The sequence below is a fragment of the Lissotriton vulgaris genome, chromosome 1_1, assembly GCF_964263255.1.
Source record: "Lissotriton vulgaris chromosome 1_1, aLisVul1.2, whole genome shotgun sequence".
Classification (NCBI taxonomy): Eukaryota; Metazoa; Chordata; class Amphibia; order Caudata; family Salamandridae; genus Lissotriton; species Lissotriton vulgaris.
Genome location: NC_141685.1, coordinates 830,275,923 through 830,301,777, shown reverse-complemented (window position 1 = coordinate 830,301,777; position 25,855 = coordinate 830,275,923). Strand labels below are relative to the sequence as shown.

The 25,855-nt window shown below is 42.3% G+C and overlaps 1 protein-coding gene across 1 annotated transcript in view; it reads right to left on the bottom strand.

The window, feature by feature from the left end:
• The window catches only part of CNN3 (calponin 3), a 159,939-nt gene extending 155,115 nt beyond the window's left edge, over nt 1-4,824 (bottom strand). Inside the window, exon 1 of the mRNA XM_086957363.1 lies at nt 4,498-4,824. Coding sequence (XP_086813489.1) covers nt 4,498-4,554 — 57 coding nt within the window. The 5' untranslated portion in view covers nt 4,555-4,824. The remainder of the gene's footprint in view (nt 1-4,497) is intronic.
• Between the last annotated feature and the right edge of the window lie 21,031 nt (nt 4,825-25,855).

The window sequence follows — 25,855 nt, the reverse complement described above, 5'->3', positions numbered from 1 at the left end:
GGGCCATCTCCAAATAGAAGCCCCCAAAATATGAACACAATGAACCGTGAGAAGTCATAGACACCCGGCTGTCAGTCTTTCTAAGGCGGATATCAGGGACAGGCAAAAGAGGGACAAGGTCTAGAAACTTCCTCAGTTTGAGCAATGGAAGCTGCAGTCCCATCCACCACCCCTACCACCCAGCAAGTGGCAGAGCTCAGGAAAAACTAGTTACCAGCCCCTTGATAATGGGAAAGTCTATACACTTAACGCCTTTACCACGCATTCCAGTTAATTATGCAGGGGGGGGGGGGTCTCCCCCCAAAAAGATAACACTAAATAAACACATAAATGTACATACACACACACTACTAATACTTACCTTAGTTAAGATTAATAATGCGTGGTAAAGGCATGCGAGGTAAAAGCATATGCGTACTAAAATAATGCGGGGGGGGGGGGGGGAAGTGTGTTTAAAAGGGCATACCGTGTTTTTACTGCCATTGTTCCGTCATACAACCCTTGATAACAGTCTGTGGAATTTCTAGCGGCAGCCTCATTTCTATTCCACTCACTTCACTGTCTGAATCTACAGACACAGGAATGCAGGCAATAGATCCCCACTGCCTGGAAAAGTTGTCCTCACACTCCACCTTGTGCCATGCTAAACCAGGGGAATCCAAAACTGATCCCATTGGTTTCAAAGCTCAGACAGATACAGCTTACTACAACACGCATACTAAGCATGCACTTGACATACAGACAGGATGTCAACTCAAGTTTCTTGGGTACAAACAACAACTGAATTCTACACAGGAGTGTATCAGCAGAACACCCTTTTATTGACACAAAAGGCTCTTTGTCCTACTAACATTTCATAAATCAGTACACTGCCAACGCGGTTTTAAGTTCTACACTCGGGTCAGGGACGTAGACATGAGTGTACAATAAAGACATGCTTGGTGCGCCTCCCATGGTCACGTGACAGTTCGTGGGCATCACACGGTCAAGGCCAGGTGTAGGCCTCTGCGCGCAAGCTAGTTTGGCATGAGCGACGGCCAAATAGATCAGGCTACCAGATTTACAAGCCGTCGGGTACTCGGGGCCTACATACCATGCAAGGGGCAATCCCGTCCCAAACAACAACTGTCAATAGCTAGGCCGGTGTTCTTTTTTGAGGGGGGGTGGGGCGTCACGCACGAGTCTGCCACGCAGGACGAACTCCGTGAGGGGCATTCTATGGCTCACATGAAGTGCTCGAGTTCCCATGAGCCGCGTACCGAGGGCAGGGGTGGGGTGCAAGCGGGGCAGCCCCGGCTCCTTTGTGCCTTTCTGCTGGCCGCAGCCCCTCGGGGAGCAGACAATGAGCATTCTGTGCTGCCGGCCACTGGCTGGGCCCGGAGCCCGTGAGGTAATGGGCCGGGAATGCGCGGCCTGCAACAGCAGCACCCCCTCCCTCGCCTCAAAGGGGGCCACTAATTAAAGGCCGAGGGAGGGGGCTCGGTACATCTTCACTGCAGCTCTCGGGGCGTTAATGGGGCAGGAATGTGAAGACACTGGGCGGGGAAGGCGAGCACTGCGAGGGGGACAGGAGGGTGAATGGAAGGGGCCGACGGCGGGGGTGGAAGCAAGAGAGACCGCAGCCAAGGGACATTGTTCCAGCCCAGCGGCAGCACCGCCAGGCCCAGACTCATTCCCCAGGAGCGGAGCGGGAGCTGATCTTAAAAGGCCACAGCTGCACAGTTTTCCAGGATCATTAAACATGTACACTTTTCTGTGACGATGATTTCTGTTTTTTTACACCCGACACCGTGCACTAGCAACGTTCGAGTCATGGTCGGATAACAACATTCCTCAAGGAAATAAGTGATGTGAAGCTGGGTTCTAACAACAAAATCTACCGGACTTGCACTAAGAGCTGCGCATACTACCGATCAAACAGTGTAACTACACACGAGTCAAGAGAAAGGAAGATTTATTTAAAATAATACATAAATACATATAAAGAAACCGAACATTTGAACTGGTCACTAATGAATTAATTTTATACATCCACGTCCCTTCCCCACTTTAATCCCTTTGGGTCCCGCATCAACTGAAATTTAGGCAGAAACTTCAAATTCCCAGTACACTCCCGCAACCTGAAGAACCAGGCAAGAAAATGCAAAATCTTCTATGTTGATTAAACGACTGAATTTTAGCAAGTGCAAATTTTAGTGAGTTTGTATACCTTGTATTACCTTGGAAAAAGTGTAAGAAAATTAAAAAATAAGCAAGAACCCGACGGTGAACACCCGTTTTAGCCGGAAATAAAGTTGGTTGCCTACTCAATTTTATGTTTTTCATAATGAAACGTCCCTCGTGGTACTATAGCTCGGGAGATTCTAGGTAACCAGGTGTATAGTTCAAATACGTAGTGCACGTTAACTGGATAACGTAGAACACAGTGTATAGCAATTCAATAGAGAGTGCTGCAATCCGGGGCTTTCATTAAGCAACCAATGCATTAATTATAGAAGTAATGTCACTTCACCTGCGGTCAGAGGAAATAGGGAGCAGAGAGCTTGACTCTTACATCACGGCATACACACTGTTCCATGCCCATCATCTCATCACCTTCTTATGGGTGTAAACAATCCTTCACGTGCAGCCATGCATATTCAATGTATAACAAACACTGCAACTAACACGATTTAAGTAGCGCTTCGAGCAAGATTTTGCTGTTATGGCGAGCAGTGAAAAACGTATTATTGTCAAGAAATTAATTCGCGCCCCTTTTATCAAGCAAGAAAAAGAGGAAACGGTGGGAGGAAGAATGTTGTATCTCATAGGTATTATCAAGGGTAAAGGTTTGAATTTTCGTAATGCGTCACAACACCCAAGGGCAAAGCTTACGCTATGCAGAATAACTGCTGAGTCACCCATAACCTCTGGTAAGTCTAAACATTGACCTACAGTTTACAAATAGATCCTTGCAGGCGGCGCTGCACCCCATAGGCTGTTGAATGGACGAAAATGTGCAAATGGTCTTGGACTACCCCCCCCCCCCCCCAAAAAAAAAAATAGGGCGTGCCCCTGTTTTAACACTATACTTAAGAGCGAACTGATTATGGCTTGATTTAACGAGGATCACACAATGGGCGATACCAAGGGATAGTATATACACTTCCTGGGTAAGATAATTATATCAAAATGGTGAAATTGGCTTTAAAGCCCATAGAAGGTTTTCACACACACAATTATCCATATGTAACCGTATTCAGTAGATGATCGACCAAGTTCCCCGTGTTCGGCCCGGTATATACCATCTACTGTAATCAATACTTTTGTTTACTTGGGCTACAACGAAAGAAATTGCAGCCCAGTTAGTTACTCGGATCACTAAGAAAACTTAAAACCGCTGACCTTGGCAGTTCGGTCATTTTCAGAGAAAGTTCTCCCTCGGTGGCTGACTGGTGAATCACACAACGTCATCGCTTTATCTCAACCAGAACTGTGTGGGGGTGACTGGTGAAATGCCAGACATCAATTAACCCTTCCGAAAACTAACAATGCGTCAGGTCTAGCAAAACCGAGTTCTTCCAACATGAGGATGGAGTCTCAATACAGCTCCCTATAAAGTGTCCATTTCGTGAGTAATTTATTAGGCTCCAATAAAATAAATAATAAAAAAAAACTTAAGTAAGTTAACCAAACCGGGGGGGAGGGGGGGGGGGTTGAAAACAGTACGCTAGTTTGCAATATAAAGTGCTATCTATGCAAAAATTAAGAAAAAAGTAATTTGTAACCAGTGGTGAAAATATATAAGGCAAAATAAGTAAAACAACGGGATATATTTTATAAACAATAACAAAACAGTGCTGGCTTAATAAAACGAGAAAGCTGGAACTAAAGGAGCGAGTGTTTGTATCAGATAGGAAAGCCTCACAGCAGGAGGATGCCGCTGCCCTGGGCCAGAGCTGGGTCGGTCACTCCCACCCCCGGGCCAGGCACAAAGGAAGAGCCGAGAGAGGAGGAAGGGGAGGGGGAGAAAACCTAGCACGAGAAGAGGGCTCCTAGGGCACCCCGAGACAGCCCCAGCTCAGCGACTCCACTGAAATAAATCCGTGCAGTATAAAATACAGAGTTTCTATGGATTACTTTTAAGTTACCAGGGATGCCCCCCCCCCCCCCCCCAGTAACCCATTCCCAAATCAGGAATTTACCACCCCCCCAGTCTTTATCAAAACTCATGGACTGTACCACTTAGTGGGTTAGATGGCACAGAGAGGATCCCTTTTCACCTATCTCACCATATGCATTTCAACTCGGCTCACCCCATTTGCTAAAAAAAGAAGAAACCTTCTCTTCCCCCACACGGTTCCCCTCCCCCCCTCACCATCATCCCAGGCCATAGAGTCTCCCCCGATGGGTCTCCCCTTCCCCGTGTTCTAGACCACCCCCGTCCCCAGATATTCTCTCGTCCGGACTCTGTCCCGGTTTCTCGAGTTCTTCTTTGTCCTGGCTCGGCCCCCCTACCTTGTTCTTGACCTCGGCGGACAGGCCGTAGGTGGGCCCCTTGTTGAAGTTACTCATGCTGCTGCCGGTGTTGTGGAGCTGGGCGCGGCGCTCCGTTAGGTCTGGGGGCGATAACGGGCTGCGGTGCCTCCTCCTCCTGCCTGGGCTCCCGGGGCTGCAGCTGCGATGCTCTGGCTCTTGCCTCCGCCTCCTCTCCCCGCCTCCGGCTGCAGGATGGGATTTATCCTCCTCAATGAGCGCACGAGGTTGCCAGCCCGGGCCTCCTGGCGGCCACTGAGAGACGTGCTCCTGCCTGAGCAAAACCTCCTTTTCCACAACCACTCCTCCTTGTGTGGCCCAACCGCCACCCCGTGCGTCTTTAACTGCCTCTTCCCGCACCTCACTCCTCCTGCATCCTTTACCACCTGCAGGGTCACCGCCTCATACCAGGGCATTAGGATACTGGCCCCAGTTCTGAACATTTCACCCACATCGTTTTCACGTGCAAGCCTCATTAGTTAAGGAAAAACACAACGACATCTCCCAGAATGCGTTAGGACTCGAAACAGACGTAGGGTGACCAACTGGCATGGGTGCAATTTCAGGACTGTGAGTGTACAAATTCAGTTCTAAGGGTCAAAAGTCTACATAAATTCAGGACAGAGGGTCAAAATTCAGGACAAAAATTTGAGGCAAAAGGTACATTTTACACACACATCAGAGAAGGCAGCGCAATAGTACATAAGTAAATAGACAACCAACGTAAGTACAAGTCAAAATAGGTTTATATTAGGTTGAGACAATCATGCACTTAGCTTTTTTTTCGCTATGTGCTCAGCTTTGAGCAACTGTGCAGGTCTTTTTGTGGTATTTTATATGATCATAATCTATTTTTATGGGTACTTCACTGGGTTATCCAAACAGGTTTTTTGTTTACAGTTCACGATCCTGAGCGGGCATGTTTGTTGAGAGAAGTGGTCGAGAAGATCTGCTGTGATAGACTTTGTTACTAGCATCTCATATCTGAGTGCCATTGTCATATGTAAAGCAGCACACATAGAATGTGGCTAATTGTGGTGCTTAGTTTGTGCCAGTGGTTTCCGGTACTGAGAACCAGCACTTAATATTCAACAATGGCGCTTATGGCAGCCAGCAACATGGGAGTGCTATGTGTTACTTTTGAAATGAGCACAACAGTTATTTAATTATTTAATATAGATCAAAAATGACATATACCTGCTGCCAGAGCCATTCTTGTAGCTTTTAGTGGCCTGGAATAGTCTGTCCTGTCTGACTTTCAGGAGTGAGATAGTTAGTAGTCATTAGCAGGGCTGGCAGAGGCAATAGACAATGCAAGCTGCTTTGGCCTCTCAACGAGGACCCTCGTACTTTGTTTTTTTTTTACAAATTAAGGCCCGGCTAATTGGGATCTGCAGTGCTGGACTAGAGTGCAGTCCTTCAAGTGGCCTGCTTTATGTTTCATATCGCATCAGGTATTCCATGTCTGTTCAGCTGATGAGGACTGGTTTAGGGGCTGGTACAGTACTGAGTGATGGATAAGACCCATAGTAGGCAGGTCTTGTGTGATGGTAAGAGCATGAATCAGGTTAAGGGAGTTATTAACCAACCTGCATGAGCTATAATTGGCTGCAGTCTGCTAAGTGTTATGGTACTTTTGTTGGCAAGAATGGTTAGATATAAGTTGATGTTACTATATAATGCCCTAGCTAGCCATATAGTACAGAAAGGGAGTGGTCCCAGTCTTACAATTAAAAAAAGCAAGTAATTAAATGCCAGACGGCATTAATTCAAATTACACAACACAATAAAGCGTTCAATATTATTTAATTATATTGAGCATCAGAATAAATCTGGGACAGCGTATTATATCAAGTGCCCCATGAAGTGGGGGAAAGGAAGGGGAAATAGTAGGGTGCACTTTGTGAGGATTAGGGAAGTGAAAGAGAAAGGTAGTGACATCAAATACATTACAATTAGAGCCGGCTTCACTCGGCTATACAATAATCATGGAGACATGTAAAAGGCCATTGTTTGTAAAACACTATCACAGTGAATCAAGCACTGTTGATCAAACTGGCATAGGGCAGTGATGTAGTCGACGTTTCGACCCCAAAAGGTAAGTAGGCTGTTTGGGCCCTTACGCCGGGGTCTTCCTCAGGACTAAGCAGGGGGCACCATGGTCCACCCTTTACTGTAATGTATTTGATGTCACTACCTTTCTCTTTCACTTTCCCAATCCTCACAAAGTGCACCCTCCTGTTTCCCCTTTCTTTCCCCCACTTCGTGGGGCACTTGATATAATATGCTGTCCCAGATTTATTCTGATGCTTAATATGATTAAATAATATTGAACGCTTTATTGTGTTGTGTAATTTGAATGAATGCCGTCTGGCATTTAATTACCTGTTTTTTTTAATTGTAGGATTGGGACCACTTCCTTTTTGTACTGTATTCTACCCAGGTCCCAGGACTTGTCTGGGTTTACCCTTTTGAGTAACGCTAGCTAGCCATATATCAGCTCTTCCTATTTTACCTGTATATGGGAAACAGAATTGTGATTGGGCTGTTTCATTTCTGTGAGCTGAAAACTGCAGATTCTCATTGATGCACAGAAGTGTTCTATAGTCTAGAAACTGTATACCTTGTTGAGGCATTATTGTAGGTCAGTAAGAGGCACTGTCTTTTATATACAGAACATTTTCCATCGAAATGGAAGCAAAATGCCAACATGCAGTTTTACTGATAAAATGATATAGCGCACAAATAAGAATGTGCGGAAATATGGTTTCCGCAAATATGTATCACTTGAACATCATCAAGTAAAGTGTCTTGATTGTTTTGATCCTATTAAAACTCTGTTTCCAGCACACTTCTGAATTACAAATACGTGGCCCATTTGTGGTTTCCTAACTGCTGATGTTTTGAAACATTTGCACCATTCATTTACATGTATTTAAAAGTTGCTGTGTGTTACAAAGACAACTGACAGCCTTCCGCCTTTGTTTCACACTCTTTACCAGCACAACAAGACTGTCAACTAGTCCACTTTACTTTTGCTGTCTTTGACTGCAAAGTTAGAGAATGGTCCCGTAGGCATTATATGGGTGGTGCATGGGCTTTCACATGCATCTCAATATAAACCCATATTTACAAACACTAGTAAACAAGGGTTTGTGCCAGAATGGTGTACCTATCTGAGATGTAGTAGGAGAGAGCCAAATTATGCTGCAGGGTTGACTGACTTATTTGGCAAGAAAAGGGAAACTATACAGCGTAATGCAGCAAAGTTTGTGAAAGTATAACTACATTAATTTCTCATTTGTACTCTTTGGTACCAGTTTAACACACACATATAGCAATATGCAAAATAAAGGTGACCAGTCAACCTTTGCAAAGGGCCTCTGCATTACGTGTCAATGCGTTTTTAGTTATTTTTTTAACCATTTGACCTAGAAACTATTTTTAAATTAGAATCTCCAGATTATGCAGTTGATGATGGATTATTTGGCAAATGCGGCAGATCCATAATCATCTGAAAAATGTTGCAGCCACACAATCGCATAATTCCAGTGGCCCGACTACATGTTAAGAGTGCTTGCCCCGGAGAAATACAAAGTCAGGATTTAAAACAAAACATAGTCGTTGGGGTTGTCCCTATTAAAAAATATTTATCACTATCCAAATTTATTATTTGATCTGCATGTTACACTTTGTACTTTGGTATCAAACAGAGGAGTAAAGGGCTATTACTACTTAATCATAAGTAGAAGGTCCAGCTACAGCGTGCCCTAAAAGGATAAGTTAATGCAAAAATTGCTGTGCTGTTCCTGGAGAGAAAGAGGAAGAAAAGACCAATACAGTGTGTGATGCGAGTGGTGGTGTTAGGGTAAAGAGAAGTTAACCCTGGGAATCCATTTTGTTGGATTTAATGCCCTCACACACCCTTTCAGGTGTCAGGCTTCATCATTTGGGCCTGCTCCTCGCTGGGTCGGCGGTGCAATACCCAACAGGCAATACCTCAAAGAGGGGCTCTTTGGCGGAGATCTTTTTCCAACAGCCGTATGGATGAAGTGCGGGTGTGGGGCCAGAATGGATTGGTAGACGTTGAAGAGTGGATTAAAATAAAGCTAGGGGTACTGGGAATGATTTATTCGGGTAACACACTGTATTGGTCTTTTCTTCCTCTCTCTCTCCAGGAACAGCACAGCAATTTTTGCATTAACACTTTGTACTTTGCAAGAGGTCGATGCTTCTTATGAATTAAAACTGGGATTATTGAAAACCCATATCTCTCCAAGAGATACATTAATCACCAGAGTTAAATAGGCATTTTTGTTATAGCCTGTAATTTGCAGGCACACAAACCACTTAGAAGTCTTTGCCTTTAATCCTGTTGGATATTTCAAAATGCAGTTCAGTACATCTACCAGTATGGCTCCTCAACAAAAGTGGAATGCGTGGCCTAGGCCAATGTAGGAGAAGGCAGACCATATGCTGTAACTACACAAGGGCCCATTGTCATTCTATAGTTTCTAAAATCAGCCTCAGTCAGAATGACAATGGGCCAGTATACAGTCTATGCAAGGTTGGGGAGGGACAGCTGAAGCCTCGAGAGTTTAAAAGAGAAGTGAGAGCTTGCCCCGATAGTGAGAACTTTTAAACTCTTGGGCCTTCTCGCAGGTTAACAGCTCAGCTTGCTGCAATCCCCAAAATGACAGACAAAAGGCGCCTGTAAAAGGAATGATGACAACAGACGTGACACCAAAATAATAGACGGTCCTTGAATTTTACAGACGGTTGGTCACTGCTCTAATGAGCTGGAGATGAGCAACATCACTGCAGACCAAATCCTACACCACATCTCCTCCATTAAATCCGGATCCCCCAATGACCCCTGCCCCCCAGCTGTTCTAAAACGAATACCTGAAATCATAGCCCAAGCACTAGCTAACATCTGCAACTCCATGTTCATCACAGGGATTTACCCCTCCATCTGGAAACAAACTATCATTAAACCCTTGTTAAAAAAAACATACCCTTGACCCAACGAGAACAAAAAACTATAGACCCATCGCCTGTCTCCCATTCCCCGCCAAAGTATTTGAAAAAGTCCTAAATAACCAACTATCACTCTTCATCGAACAAAACAACTGCTTAGACGACATACAATTCGGTTTTAGAAAGGCACACAGCACCGAGACAGCCCTCATTAAAGCCTCAGATGAAATCAGAAGGATACTCGATCAGGGAGGAGCCGCTGGTCTGTTCCTCCTAGACCTCTTGGCGGCTTTTGACACGGTCGATCACAACATTCTTATCGAGCGTGTCTCGGCACTAGGTATCAATAACAGGGCTAAAACACTTCTCACCTCCTTTCTCTCCAACCGGTCACAGTCAGTCGCACAGGGCAACTTCAAATCCCTACCCTACACTCTCCCCTGCGGTGTCCCTCAGGGATCCTCTCTAAGTCTGACCCTATTCAATATATATGTGTCGGACTTGGCGAGGGTCATCAAATCACACGGCATGTTACTCACCGCGTACGCTGACGACACCCAGCTAGTAATAGAAACTCACAACAACGGCCCAACAGTGGCAGCAAATTTCCAAAATGTAATGCATGCAATAATTTCCTGGATGGCAAACAACTGCCTTAAATTAAATTCGGAGAAGACGGAGGTAATGATATTCGGCAAATTCTCTCCCAGTTGGTCCCCACAATGGTGGCCAGTAGATCTGGGTCCACCCCCCTCCCGTGTCAAAAAAGTCAGAAACTTAGGCATCATTTTTGACAATACACTATCCTTTCAACAACACGCCAACACTGTGGCCTCTTCCGCCTTCCACACCATCAAAAAAATAAAAATACTTCTACCATATCTCCCGTCTAGTGCCGGCAAAAAGATCATGACCACTCTAGTATTGTCCAAGGTGGATTACTGCAACAGTTTACTCCTCAACACTCAAGAAAAGGTATTAAATAAACTACAAATGGTTCAAAACGCGGCGGCAAGAATCCTGACCGACACCCCCAAGTTTAAACCTGTATCCAACATAATACGTAAACTCCACTGGCTGCCAATCAGAAGTCGCATCAAATTCTAGGCCCTGTGCATCGCACACAAAGCAATAAATAACTCTGGACCCAAGTTCCTAAAAAAACACCTTAGCCTCTACACACCTACCAGACCCCTTCGTTCCTCAGCAGCTAATCTAATGACGGTCCCCAGAACCAAAAAATCATTCTGGGGCGACAGAAGATTCACAATAGCCACTGCTCGATTATGGAACACACTTCCCCTCCACATCAAGATAGCCCCTTACCTTTCGCAAACAACTTAAGACATGGTTATTTAACCAATAATAACTCTCAGCCCACTGGCCTCTTGCCTTCCCTCATCCATCCGCAGCGCCAAGACACCTACGGGTATTTGTTGCGCTCTACAAATCTCAAATAATAATAATAATAATAATAATAACATAGTGCAAATCTCTTCCACCTTTCTGTTCTACTATGTCCTTACGTGAGCCATGCATGCACACTCTCCTCTCCCACATCTTCACCATCTTTACTGCATCTACAGCACTGTCTCATGCTTCTTTTGCTACTCCTCCTGCATCATGACTGGCAATCTCTCATGTGCTGCATTGTATTGTGTCGTATTGCAGCATTTATATATCTCTTATTACCCACATGTGCTTGCCACAGGGGTAGCATTCTACACTGTGTAGGCTTTGTGGTTGGAAGAGTGCTATCTGTATTTTGATGCAGTATGCAAATTGTTTCAGTGACATGTGCGATGACCACAGAGGTGAGGTTATGTTAATTTCAGTCGGATCACTAGTGTAAGAGCTAGGCACAAAGTCCACAGTTTTCAGAAAGCTGGTGGATTTTGGAGCAACGTAATTTTGGCTCCACCCAATATCAATCACAAATACTTAACATAAACGTGCACTTAGGAGATTTCCTGTGTGGCCTAACAACATTAAAGGTAAATGTTGCACTCAACATCATTATTGAAGAGAATTCACTGTGGAATTAGAGGATTATTATACACTGTGTGCCTTAATTCAATAAACAATATTTAATGTTTAAATTATTGAGTAAAAACCATCCTTACACTATGAAATTATTTGTTACTTTAAAACACAATTTTTTATGTATTCTAATGTTTTACATAGTTCATTTAAATATAGTTCTTAGTCATACTTGCATACATATTCGAGATTCACTGTATGCCACATGTAATATGAGTAATGTACTGACGTTTTTATTTTCATTTATGTTTGAAAGTGCACACCAGAGGCGCAACTAGAGACAATTTTCGGGGGGGGGGGGGGCTAAGAAAAAATTTCGGGGGGGGGGGGGGGGGGCTGAACCTTTAATCAGTAGGCAGAGTGGAGCTGCAGGGCCTCCAACAAGGGGTGAAACAACAGAAAGGCCTAATTAGCATTCAAATGGTCTATTAAAGACCTGTGAAACGTTCGGGTATGGCTGTGTTTGTGCCCGGGATCTGTCTCATCCCGGGCTGCCACAGACGACAGGGGGGTGGGGGCTAAAGCCCGGTGAGTCCAATGGGTGTTGTGCGCCTGGTGCACACACATATTAAATGTGCACCATTGATTTAATACTCAAAAGCAGTGGCGGCTCGCCGAGGGAGTGCTGTAGAGCGGTGAGGCGGGGGTGGGGCAGGGTGAGGGGTAGTGGACTCCGGCATACGGCGGAACGGAGTAAACTAAGTAAATAAATAAATAAAGATAACTATTTACCTTGCACGCACTGCATCGTCAACTCGGCCTGACTGGGTCAAGATTGAAAGAACAACTCAATAGTCCAAAGAATTAATACATGCCTATTATGAGAGACTGCTGTAGGTTTTCAACCTCTTCCATGCTCATGACAAGGCCAGCTCGTCATGAGGCACGGTTGAGCTGTGCTTATGACGAGTTGACCTTGTCATGAACAATGGGAAAACTTAGAAAGCAGCACAGGAGGGGAAAACCCCCTAGCAGCCAAGGTGTTAAGCAGTTTAGTAGGACAGAGACTGCTGAGGCAAAGTCCATGGAACATTTTGTTTACAGATTTGTATATGAATTAAAACCTGGGATTAGTTTGATGAGCCAACAGCATTTTATTTTTTTGGCAGAACAAGCCAATTGATGAGCCATTGAGATATGGAAAAAGCTGCAGTGACTAATTGGAAATGAAACATAAGAAATTGAAAGAGAAGGTTATGATAGCACGAAGGAAAAATTGCTCAGCGAGGTCAGAATCAGCAGTTCGTTGACCATGCAGGGAGTTTATCAATAAGGAGTTCCTCTGATTCAAGGTGGTAATGGGTTTCAACTGCAAGGTAGAGGTCATGGTGTCCCGATTGATCTGAGATTAGGGATTAATGCTGCAACTTTGAAAAAGTCAAATCCTTGCGACATTTGCAGCAAGTTGTGTCACTGGAAGCGGGAATGTTGACTTAATGTTTGTAACATGGCAAATGGGAATCAGGTTCAGAATGGTAGATTTGTGCAATCTCAAGGTAATAATGTGGCTCAAACACATCAAGTATTGAGGCAAATGATCCATAATTTCAGAGTGCCCCAAACTCAGGTAATGCAAGTTCCCCAAGCCCCAATGTCACAAAAAAATGCAAATGTTAAAAGATATAGCACAAATCATGTTTCTAATGGAAGCTCCAATCTGTTCATGAATATGTGTACATCTCTACAGTACTCTATGATACAAACAGATGAGCATTACAGCCCAGAACTGCAGCAGTGACCGTCCTGAGAGGGGAGGAGAATTGCATAGTTGGAGCAACCTTAGAGGTGGACCAGAGTGGTCCATTCATGGATGATGAGGTGAAGGGTTACCCCTTATCATTCTTGATCAATACTGGTGCTACACTCTCCACTGTGAGAACAGCGGAGGTTCCCAACCTACCTCTCTCAGGACAAAGAATCCAAGTTGTAGGAGTTGCAAATAAACAAATGACTAGCCCAGTTTCAGAATCAGTACCAGTCAAAATATAGTCCTTTGAGAAGAATCACCAATTTGTGGTGTTTGATGCGAGCTCTGCAAATATTTTGGACGAGATCTTTTGTACATGCTGAATTGTTCCATACCCCATTCGGCACTGATTTTCAGACTCATAATTAAGACGTTGCCTTTAAACGTCTCAATCAGAGATCAGGGATCAGATTGTATACCATGTTGACAAGAGATTAGAGAAATAGTGTTACTTGATATCTAGGACTTTTCAAGAAAAGACACAGGTCTCATCAAAGGTGTTGAACCAGTCTGCATAACAGTAAAGCCAAATGCTGAGTACCCGAGAATCCCACAATACAATTTGACCCCTAAAACCATTGCTGGGATTACTCCTGTTATTGACTCAATTATTGAGCAAGGCATTCTGAAGGAGATTGTGGGAAGTTCATGTAACTCACTCATTATGGGTCTGCAGAAACCCGACTGGATTTGAGAAGAATTCATGCTATTGTTGTTCCTTGTTCTGTGGTACCGAATCCAGCTGTGATTTTGTTTCAGATTCCATGTGAGGCCAAGTGGTGCTCTGCCATCGCCTTATGCCAAGCCTTCTTTTCCATACCATTGAATGAGGGTAGTCAATTCCTATTCGCATTTCAGTTCAGCAGTCGTTTTTTGGCATGGTGCTGAGTCCCACAAGGGTATACAGAGAGCCCATCCATCTTTAATCAGATAATCAAAAGTGGTGATGCCCTTTCACTCGGTCCTAGTTCAATACATTGACGACCTATTGGTGGCGTCAAATATGCAGGAGGCTTGCAAACGAGACACAATTGCTTATTTGAACCACTTAGCTGAGAAGAGACATAGCGTGTCTCCAGACCAAGTTGCAGTACTGTAAGAAAGAAGTCCTGTACCTAGGATAACCCATTGAGAAAGGAGTGAGGAAGGTGTCACAAAAAATAATCTCGGCGATTCTGAAAATGAATCTGCCAACTACCTAGAAAGAAGTCAGGATGTTCTTGGGAATGCTGGGCTACTGTCAACAGTGGATTCCGAACTTTTCCCTAGTGGTCAAGCATTTACAGAGGCTGACAAATAAGGAGATGTCATATTTTATTTATTTATTTATAAAGTTTTATATAGCGTGAACAAGATCCCGAGGGATATTGGAGCACTTTACAATAGGATGGAAGAAGGAACATCAATACAAAATTGTCATAAAGTAGGAGTAAAAAAGACAATTGACTGCCCACACTATAGCATGTTGTGTTTCAGACCAGCTGACAGTGACTGTTTTCACTGATATTCAGTATGGCTTTGGTGTTTTTCATAACTTTGGACAGTTAGAATCGCAGTGCAGCTTTATGACATCTTCAGGGTCACCAATCCGCAATTGCGAGAGCGTATTTAATCTGTTAAAAGTGTTACAACTACTTTCCCAGATTGCAGTCTTTGAGCGTACTGAACATCGCAATGGGACTCACTATGTGACTGTGGACAATGGGTATGCGGATAAAACTGCAATATATTGTGCCCTGAGTGCTTGTACCTTTAATGGGGAGTACCATATTGAAAAACAGAATGAGGCAAATTGCAATCTGTTGTTAACCACAGTTGACAATTGGGAGGAAGATAAGAGGTTATAGGAGGAAGTACCAGAAGCAAAACAGCAAGGCTGGATTAGAGCATGTCGTGCCAAAAGAGATGAGGATGATATTAGTGTTTCTGGAGATGGAAGACCTGTGTTGCCAGATAGTTTGTTGCTTACAATGGCGAGACATCATCATGGACCTCTATATGCAGGTACAGATGCCATGGTGCATTTGTTCATGCAAACGTGAATTAATCCTCAGTTCAGATTGATGGCTGAAATGTTTTGTCACAGATGCGCTGTGTGCCAGCAATAGAATGTAGGCAAGAGAACAGCAGTAACAATGAGTCACATAGGGAGATCAAGAGGTCCCTTCAACATGATGCAACTGGATTTTATAGAGAAGCCTGTGTGCGATGGACTGAGGCATGTCTTAGTGATTGTGTGAATGTTCTCACATTAGGTTGAAGCTTACCCGACCAGGAGAAATTATAGTATCACAGTGGCTAAGTTGTTGAGGGAGTTAATGCCATGTTTTGGCTTCCTAACTTTTCTGGGATCAGAACAAGGAACTCATTTTAATAATGAGGTCCTGAAGATGTTGTGTAGAATTACAAGTCGAACAGAGGCTAGATTGAAGTTACCAACTGGAAGATTCCGGAATTGTGGAATAGATCAATGGGACTTTGAGATCCACATTGGCTAAAGTGTGTGCTTCGACATCTCTGAAATGGCCTGATGCTGTGCCTCTTGTACTGATGAGCCTACGCAGTACTCCAGCTAGGAGATCAGGATTGTCTCCCCATGAAATAATCATGAGGAGAGCTATGAGACTGCCAGCTATTCCTGCGAATGCGCTTGTGAACATTACAGATAACAGGATTCTTGATTACTGCAAAGGACTGGCTGGTGTGGTGCGTTCTGTGTCTAATCAGGTTGAAGAGGCTACAGCCCTGCCTCAACAGGAACATGCCACACCCTTAATCCCAGTGACTGGGTTATGATGGAGAAGCACTTGCGCAAGTCGTGCTTGGATTCTCGTTGGTGAGAACCCCAACCAGGTCATTTTGGTCATTACAGCTGTGAAGTGTTTTGTGGTCTTCCAACTGGGGGCAATGCACACATACTCGCAGAGTCCCTTGTCTCCTTCCTGAAATAAAAGGCACCTGTCCGAAGTGCCAGTGGTTACAGTAAGACAAAGGCAGCAGGTTAGTCAAGCTAAGGCCAGCAAGATGCTGGGGCAGCACTCGTTCAGCCTGAGGGGTGTCATTAGAGAGTCAACAGTTGAAGTCGGTACCAGCAGGTGTCTTCCTGAAGTGTTGACTGTGCCATATTCAGACCCTGGCGAAGGGCCTAGTGCAGTAGTAACGCGAGTTGTGCCTGGAGATCAGTGGCCAAGGAGACATGAGAGAGGGAGACGCAGTTTACATGAAGAGTGTGTACTGTGCACTATCCCAGAAGATACTGAATGATCTGGCCTAAGTGACAGTGATGAAGAAGGGCCAGCAGTAAGGAAATCAAAGAGAGCTACAGTACCCTGTCATAGATACTCCTCACCTGAATGGACATATCTAGGTGTTAATAACTGGGACAGAGCATTTTGGACATTTTGCTATAACAATTTGTATACAATTGAGCCTCCTTGAAGTGACCCAAGGGATTTCGTTCGCGCTTTTCAAATGTTGTTATAAATAAATAAAACTTAGTTTTTAAATTGTATTGCCACTAAAAAGGCTAAGTCAGTTTATCCTGGATGTGATCATTAGTGAGTTTGAATTGAGCATTTATTAGAAAGAACTTAATAGATTTTGCCCAAACTACTAAGAAGAGAACTAAGGCCTGAGTCTGCAGAAGGAGCGCAAGAGTGACACTTAGAAGAACACGGAGTAGGGCTAAGGAAGTCTCACAAAGATCATTTGTATAGATTGTGCTGAAAGACACTTGAACTTTGCTATGCTGTATGCGCTGGTGGAAACACACCGAGAGGACTATGCTGCAATCTTCCACTTAAAGGGTCTTACCTCAAAGAACTCATGGAGCTGAGCCCTAATACAGGTAGATGTAGTGGGTTATGCATAGGAATATTTGTCGTTGTGACATTAATATTAATTGCAATGCTTGTAATGCTGAGTTTATCCCACTCTTATCATGTAGAAGAGCTTAGATCTACAAGTGCCCCTCAAGTACCACTTCCTATAGACAGTGGTTAACCTGCAATAGATGAGAAAGACTTACATTTAGATGAATCTAGAGGAGGCTTATCTTAAAATGTTTATTCTAAATTGCTTTATGAGTATGTTGACACCATTTTGCTAGGGATTGCTATTTCTGCACGCAATTACCTGCTTCAATTGCTGAGGGAATAACATCTCACCATCTTCCCTTGACATATGGAGTTAGCTGTAGTTTATTGTTGAGCTTATTCTAAGTAAAGTGTCAACTTCAACATTATTACTTGAATCATGACTACATTTTTTTAGATGTTCCTGTGTTAAGGCATCTGAATTGTCAGCCTGATGCTAAAAATTTAGAGATAGTTCTACATTTCTTTACAACCACTACGGCATTAGACGCTGCTTATGCCCATAGCCATAATTTAACTTGTTCCTTGACGGGTATAGAACAGAAATTCATAGCGTCAGTAGAAAATAGACAAAGAGATATATTGGCTAAAGCAGCAAATCATTCTAAAGTACCCCAATGGGCCAAGGAGGAAAGTGAGCATGAGTTGGTGGGAAATTTAGAGAAGTTGAAACTAACACGTTTCAAACTCCGGCGCACTGCAAATGCCGCTAGCATATCCAAAGTACACCAATTTCATCCAAATGTATTCCTTTTATTGTAGATAATCCAAAGTGTTCTCTCAATGTTCCTTATTACGTGGTAAACAAGAAAAGTAAAGTATGCATAGCTTCTACACGGCAGCTGTGCGTAAGCCTCTTACTGTTGCATGCTCCATACTTTAAACAAATCTTTAGTGGTTCTTCTTTATCCCAATGCATTTCGGACTTATATTATAGCCCTTCTTTAGGGGTTCACTAACAGTTTAAAGAAACATGACGGTTAGCTTATGGCATGGCCTAATCATATATTCGACATTGCATCATTACATTATTCTGGTCCACTGATTAACATTTTCCCGCTATGCGCTATGTAAAGCGCTACAACCTTTCACTTAAACAAAATTCACCCCACGTTTTACTGGTTCAATTTACAGCAATGTGGTTGGAGCACATGTTGTCGCACTAATATTCCCCGTACATCTGTATTCATTATTTAAAAGCATTACATGCAACAATCTGCTTATACGATTATTTCATGCGAAGGAGCAAGAGGTTGAAAATTGAGTGCTCCTAGCTGTGCATAAATTTGATCATTACTCTTAGTAATAGAAGTATCCGTTCTTCCCCGTTGGCGAGCCCATTTTCCTTGGCTCTTGCGGGGAAGAGGAGGCACAGCTTTATCAAGTGGAACCAAACATAGTGGAGAGTGACGTAAACTCTCTCCTAAACTGGTTGTTCGTGGCATACATTATTTACCTGTTCTTCCCTGTTTGCGAGTCCGTTTTCCTTAGCTCATGCATGGAAGAGGTTATACAGGTTAATCCTGTGGTGACAGAAATAGTGGAGAGTGACGTAAACTCTCTATTCACCTAGTTGAGAATACATTCTCTTTTGGGCCGGTGCAGGATCTAAGTGGTATGGAGCTGCCTCAGCTATAATCCTGGTTGAACCATTTGTGTTGTACTAGTGTATAAACAGACCCTTTACAGTGTCTTTGATGACAAATTGATATATGATCATTTTATGGAACTTTTCACTATTGAGATAATCAGCATACTGGCAACTATTTGTGTTTCACTCAACTGGGGGTGGACAGCACAACATCATTGGGGCGTCTCAACCTGATACAGAGGGTAGGTTGATAGGTATTGCTTTCTTTGATAGACAGCCTAGGAAGTTATAGTAGGAGATATTTATGTTCTCCCTGTTCTCTCCTTCACAGTGTAATGGTGTTGAGGATTCCTGATCCCCTGCTCTCCTCCCCTACTAGGGGTTACATGCTTTTCCGCTACAGGTAGTTTATTAAGCATTGACCTCATCTATATAGAAGTAGTTATCTTATGATTATAGAGGAGTATATTATATCCTTTTCTTTCTATTTTCACAGGTCTCCCTCCCTGCTGTCCCCATGCTTTCCTTCCCCCGATTGAACATCCTAATGTCTGTGTCACACATATCTACAGACTTGGGGCTGTTGAGAGGTGGACCCCTTTGAGCATCAGTACGACCCTGAGGATACGCTTTGTACATGACAATTGGTCACTATATATGTTAGGACATCTTTATCGTTTGGATTGCTGGATGGTGGTCTATATATTAAGAGGAAGGAATTAAGTGAGAGTGGAGTGGGGTAAAATCTTTCCAACATGGATTCACAGTGGTCCTCATGATTTTTTTATGTGTTATTTTCAGCGATTTTCTATCAATGCTTGCCAGCCCCTCACAAATTTTGTTAATATGATTTTTGGTGATGATGACAAATTCAGTAGGGATGGCCTTGTAGCATGTGGGTATGGAAACTTTACTGAGCCATGTTTCCATAATGAAGGCTGACTAATTCTAAATAAGGCTCTCCATTTCTTTTGTCTATTATGAAGCTTAGACACTTGGCTGTGCACAGTTGAGGCTGAAAAGCAGCTCAGAGGATCGTGTTTGTCCAATTCTCATTCATCTGAAAGTCTGGGTTTAGTGACAGGAATTGAAATTACATTTTAAGCCCATTAAGTTTTAGATGTTTGATTATGAACCAAGCTTGTGTTTTCGTCAGGTAAGACAACAAGATTGAGTAGTTAGTGTTAGCTGTGACTTTGATCTACAACTCAATATCATCCACATAAATATGGCTTGTTAGTACAGATGCAAGGGATTCACCACTGAGGTTCAATAGTAGGAGAGATAATATTGAGCTTTTTGGAAATACCACAAGTTGTTTGGCCAGATTTGGAGAGAACATAATCAATTTTTCACACTTTGGAACTAGTTTGAGAGTAAGGATTCAAACCAACTTAGTATAACCTAATTAATTCCGAGCCTTTCTTTAAATGTATATAGGAGCATTTCATGGTCCATTGTGTCAAAGGCAGAAGATAAATCTGATATAATTAACTGACACATTTCATTACTGTCCACATTTTAAATGTCACCCACCACAGTCAACATATACGTGTTGCTGCTATGGCCAAGCACATACTCGACCAAGATGGCTGTTGAAAACAAAACAAAAATAAACTCCTTGAGTTGTTTTCCAACATTGTCATAACAAATGATATTTCCATGGTGGGGTGAATATTTTTGCCACAGTTTTGATCCCCAAATATATTTGAGTAGTGTTATGACATTTCAAATTTGTAATTTGAGGAATAGTACTGCTTTCATGGGGTTGGGTGATAATTTTCAGCCAGTAGCAGTATGCTTCAAGTTCCAAGTTTATTTTATTTATGGTTTCGGAACTCGAATGAGATCCACATAAAAAATTGGACAATTAGATACATTTACATACAGTCATGGATAAAATACAGAATAGGAATTTACATTTCCAACCTTTTAATATAAAACTAAGAAACTTTTGAAAAAATTAAAATTTTTATAACAAAATATTTCATTAGGGGGGTTATAAATGACATCTAAAAAAGAAATAGCAGAGCAAATGCCTAATTGGAGACAGATAGGTCTCAACCACTTGCGCCTGAACGCAAGTAGAGCCGGGCACACAAAGAGGACATGATTAATATCCTGAATTGAATTATTGCATAGATCACATAAAGCTGAGGAGCTGTACCATCTGGACATCAAAGAACTCAACGGAAGTAGATCCTGCCTTAATAAAAACAAGAAATCGCCGTACTCCATGAGGGAGGTTCCAGGTGACATATGGTTGGGCTATTCTCATTTGGCAGGTATCAATGGCCAGATAGACGCCTTTTTTCAAGGTACGTGATTCCCTGTCCAACCTGAAGCTTAATTCCCAAGAGGCCAACTTCAAGATGGATTTCAACTGATGTGTAGATAAAGTAAATAGAACCGATTCATCAAGTTGAAGGAGATCAACTGCAGTTCTACATTTTTTTTACAATTGACGAGTATTCTCTAAAGTTTCCAAGCAGCTCAGTTTTTATGATAAATCTTATAGTGCCTGGGTCCCCCTGTGCAAGATTAAAAACCCAGCACACTATTCCTGCTAAACCTTGAACCCAACTACTACGTAGGCCGAATTCCAGTCTAAATGCGGCTATGGAGCTCGCAGTATTGACCATAGTAAGATTACGCAGAATTTTTCCTTCCGTAGAGTTTAGAAAACCCCAAGTTTATATATCAACTATTTCCGTGCCATAAAGTAGTGATGCTGGAATTTTTGCTCGATATACCCCCAACAAGATAGCAAAGTGCCGTCTGCCAGTAGCCTTATAAAGTGAGACTAGACTTTTGCCTTGAATAATTGTTTTCCGCGTATTATTGGCTATATGAGCCTTCTCACTTAAATTGCCCGTAACAACTTTTCCGAGGAAGACATAAGATTGTACTACTTCCAATCTTTGTCCTCCCACGGACCATTGGAAATTCGCGTGTTTCAACTTTTTCCTACCCGTCATTCACATTACTTTGCTTTTTGAGACGTTTATCTTCAGGTGGTGTGCCTCGGCATATTTATGAAGAGCGTGCAGACGGTTATTTAGACTTTTAGGTGTTAAGTCTAGGATCAATATATCGTCTGCATTCATTAAACAAACAATTGGGACACCCCCAACACCGGAGCTATTCCTTCACTTGCAGACAAAACATGGGGAAGATCGGTTATGTAAAGGGAAAACAATAAAGGGGCCAATAAACAGCCTTGTTTTAACCCATGAGCTGTAGTAATTACTTGTGAAAGACCTCTTTCCCCACCTAACAATACTCTGCACCAGGTATCCGAATGTAAAGCTCGTATTAACTCCAGGAGAGTAGACGACATGCCAAGATTTGATAATTTCCTCCACAGCAAAGATCGATCTACTTTATCAAATGCTATGGAGAAATCTATAAAGGCGCCATAAACTCTCCCTCCACGGATCTTGACGTATTTCTCTGTTATAACCTGCAGTGCCGTCAAATTGTCTAGAGTGCTATGTCTTTGCCTAAACCCAGTCTGCTCAAAGGGCAAAATTTCATCCCTAGACACCCAATCATTAATTAATTTGAGAATACATTTTGTAAAAACCTTGCCTATGGCATCCAAAAGGGCGATTTGACGATAATTTTGTGGCATGTTACGGGCTCCCTTCTTATAAAGGGGGACTAATATGCTCCCCCTCCAAGAGGGGAGAACAGTTTTACTAGAGAAACAAAAGTTAAAAACTGGGAAAAGAATTTTACTCCACATCTTACTATGTTGTTTTATAACTGAGATGGGGAGCTCATCCGGACCCATTGCACCAGAGGAGCGCAAGCCCTTAATGGCTAGTTCAATGTCCTTTTCGGACGGTGGTCCGTAAGGAAAGTTGTCCACTTGTGATCTTCTGTTTTCCTGGACCCTACCATTACTAGCATATAACTTCTCGATATACTCAACCCAAATTTGCTCTTCGATGGGGATTGGCAGAGGTCTAGATCTTAATCCACAGCCCTCCCCAATTAATGACCAGAATATTGTAGCTTGACCCTTATGTGCAGCCTCCCGAAGTTTAATCCATAGGGCATCTTCTTTCCCCCTTTTTAATTTAGCCTTCATCCTATTCCTCCGTCTTCTCAATAGGACTATCCTGTGATATCTTTCGGGGGTATATAAGAGGCATTGCTCTCTTACCAATTTATTTATTTCAGTATTAAGATGTCGAAGACAGCTGGGGGCTACTTTAGGATTTTTTGCAGGGGAGGGTTTCTTTGCGATAGAAAATACTTTGTACAGAAAGTCAGCAAAACATATTAATTCACGTCCATCCCAGTGAGCCAAATTCTCTACAGCAGCCTTTAAAATACTTGTCAAGCCCTCAATGGCCTTAAAATTCCAGTAACATGTCCCAGAATTGACTTAAAAATTTACCAGTTCACTATTTATGAGCCACGTACCCACAGCAGGTGGATTTAAATTTACAGTAATGGCAAGTACCTTATGATCACTAACTTCTGTATCGATTACCAACAGATCTTTCAGAAGATAAAAGGAAGTACTACCCACTACCACATAATCAAGAATAGATTCACTATTATTAGATTTACTATTGTTGGATTTATGTGTAAAATTTGCCGGAATATCAGAGGGAAGCCTTCCATTTATTATGATGCAATCTGCCTCTAATGATTCCTCCAGTAGTAATTTCCCTCTCTGATTGGTCTTGATATTACCAGGGAATAAAGCTTGTGGTATATGTAATGATTCCTCCTTAAGCTTATTCCTAAACAACTCTAGGCTGCAATTAGAAATTTTACAATTAAAATCCCCTAATAACAATATGTGAGGGGGAATTGAGAATCTGAAAGATTCTGTATGAAGGAAAACACCTTTTTTAGACCACCATTAAAACAAGCATCTGGAGGAATATAAGTATTTATCAATACCAGTGATTTTCGTGGGTCGTCATTGACGAGGTTTGACAATGTTATTGCCTGCAACAATTTATCAGAGTCTAAATAATGGGCAAAGTTCCATCTTATTTTATTCTAGAGTAGACAAGCTACTCCACCCTTGGCATGGCCTCTCCTAGAGGAGGTGGCACTGCCATCCAACACATAATAGTCCTTTACCGTAAAATAAATTTCATAAACCCAAGTCTCCTGGAGACAAATCACATCTGCTTCTAATGTATGTAAATATAATAATTTTTCAGGACTGTTTTTTATTCCTGCCGTATTCCATGAAATTATTTTTAAATCAGTGTTAAAGATAGGAATACGGTTTAGGAATAGGGGTAGATTTGCTTGACAAAACACCTGGCAACTAATTCCATTTAACACTTTCTTCTACTAAATTTGGTTGACAAGGGAGAGGGTTTTTGTAAATCACATACTTTTCATTTTTTGAAATACAAATTTTTAATTCATCAGTTTTTGAGGACCAGTCTGTGTTGCCTGAAGTTACAGCGGGGAGTGAAGGCAGATTTATACGACTGTCGTTGCGAGGATTCATGAAAAAAGGAATAACATCAACCCCCCTACTTTGCAATCCTTCAGACCATTGTAAAATATGATTTACTATAATTTTAGAGTAAAATCTAACCCTTGCTATCTTCCCAACCTCAGATTTCAAAATAGAAACTACATCTATGTCGTTGGTTTGGATCAATTTTAAAATTTCAATCTCCCGAAAGCAATTGAGAAGAACAGATCTATTTATAATAAGATCCGTATCAAACAAAGGAATGAAGTCTAAAAAAGCGGTATCTACACTTTCCTTTTCAAAAACTGCATTTGATCGTTTAGACGTCCTTTCAATTTCAATCATGTCAGAGAAAGGCTCAGCTAAAGGATTAAGAGCCGGTAATAGGATATTAGGGGGATTTATCTGTTCAACAGATCCGTGACTGTTCGACGGCCCCGTTGATTCAGTAGTCATAATTACTTGGTCAGATTTTATTTGCCTAGTAGGATCTTGAGATAAATTTAGCAAGGGCTCTTGTGGGAGGATTTCTTCAATATAAGTATCTGAATTATCATCAAAATTAATTTTCCTCTGCCTCTTTTTTGCGAATCTACGAATAGGTTTCCTCTTTTTACCTCTATACTTTTTTTGTTTTCCTATTACTGCCTTTTTTCCTTCATTTGAGGATTCCAGAATATCCTCTTTTTCTTCGTTTATGTGTGGTCTGAATATAGGAAATAGTTCCTTATCACACCTTTTTTCAGGGTCAGACAGGATTTCTATTTCTTGGTCAGGTTCGAAGAAGCAGTTAGCTGCAGCTGTTTTTATTTTACCTACCGGGGTATTCCCCGGGATAACAGATACTTTCTTTCCAATGATATATTGAGATTTCTTATTTTGTTCATTGGGAACTGAATCTAGGGCTTGAGAAATACTTCCAGACTCTTTTTCAGACTTCTTATCTATGCCTGCTTTCGCATCTAAAAGAGGTAACTCGTAATGTGAACTGGAGTCAGTCCCCTGTTTACTATTTAATAGTACCCTGAGTATCTGTGTTACCGTCTCTAACACACAATCCGAGCCCCCAACAAATTTTTCTAGTAACAATAAGATAGAGGATAGTAAATGTTCTAGAGAAACTAAAGAGTCGGAAATTGGATTATCCATCCTAGTGGGGGGATTGGGCTGAGAGTGAGTCATATTGAAAGCTGGACTTGATGAAAAATTTACTTGAGATATGGAAAAATGTGAATTATTAGAAGGAGTGCTACTATAAAGTTGAAGACCCGGGGTTGCTAATACATTTGGAATGTTAGTTTGATCTAAAACTAAATTGTGTTCAAAATCAGGTTGTCTCTTATGGAGCGCTGTATCTATATCAGGTAAGGTGTAATCATTTCCAGTAGTAGCCACGGGAAGAGACAAACCAGGGGAGACATTCAAGCCTTCCTCTGCAGGAGAAAGGAAACTATGAACTAGCACCTCGGTAGGTTTGGTAGTAACATCATGAGGAGACACAATATTATTTTTGCTTAAGACACCAGAAGTATCCTTTGATTGCCTCTGTAGGTTAGGGGGTCTAGAGGGCCAACCATCTCAATTTTAGAGACAGATGTTTCTGAATGTACCAAAGCAATAGCGCCAACCTGATTGCCATATCCATT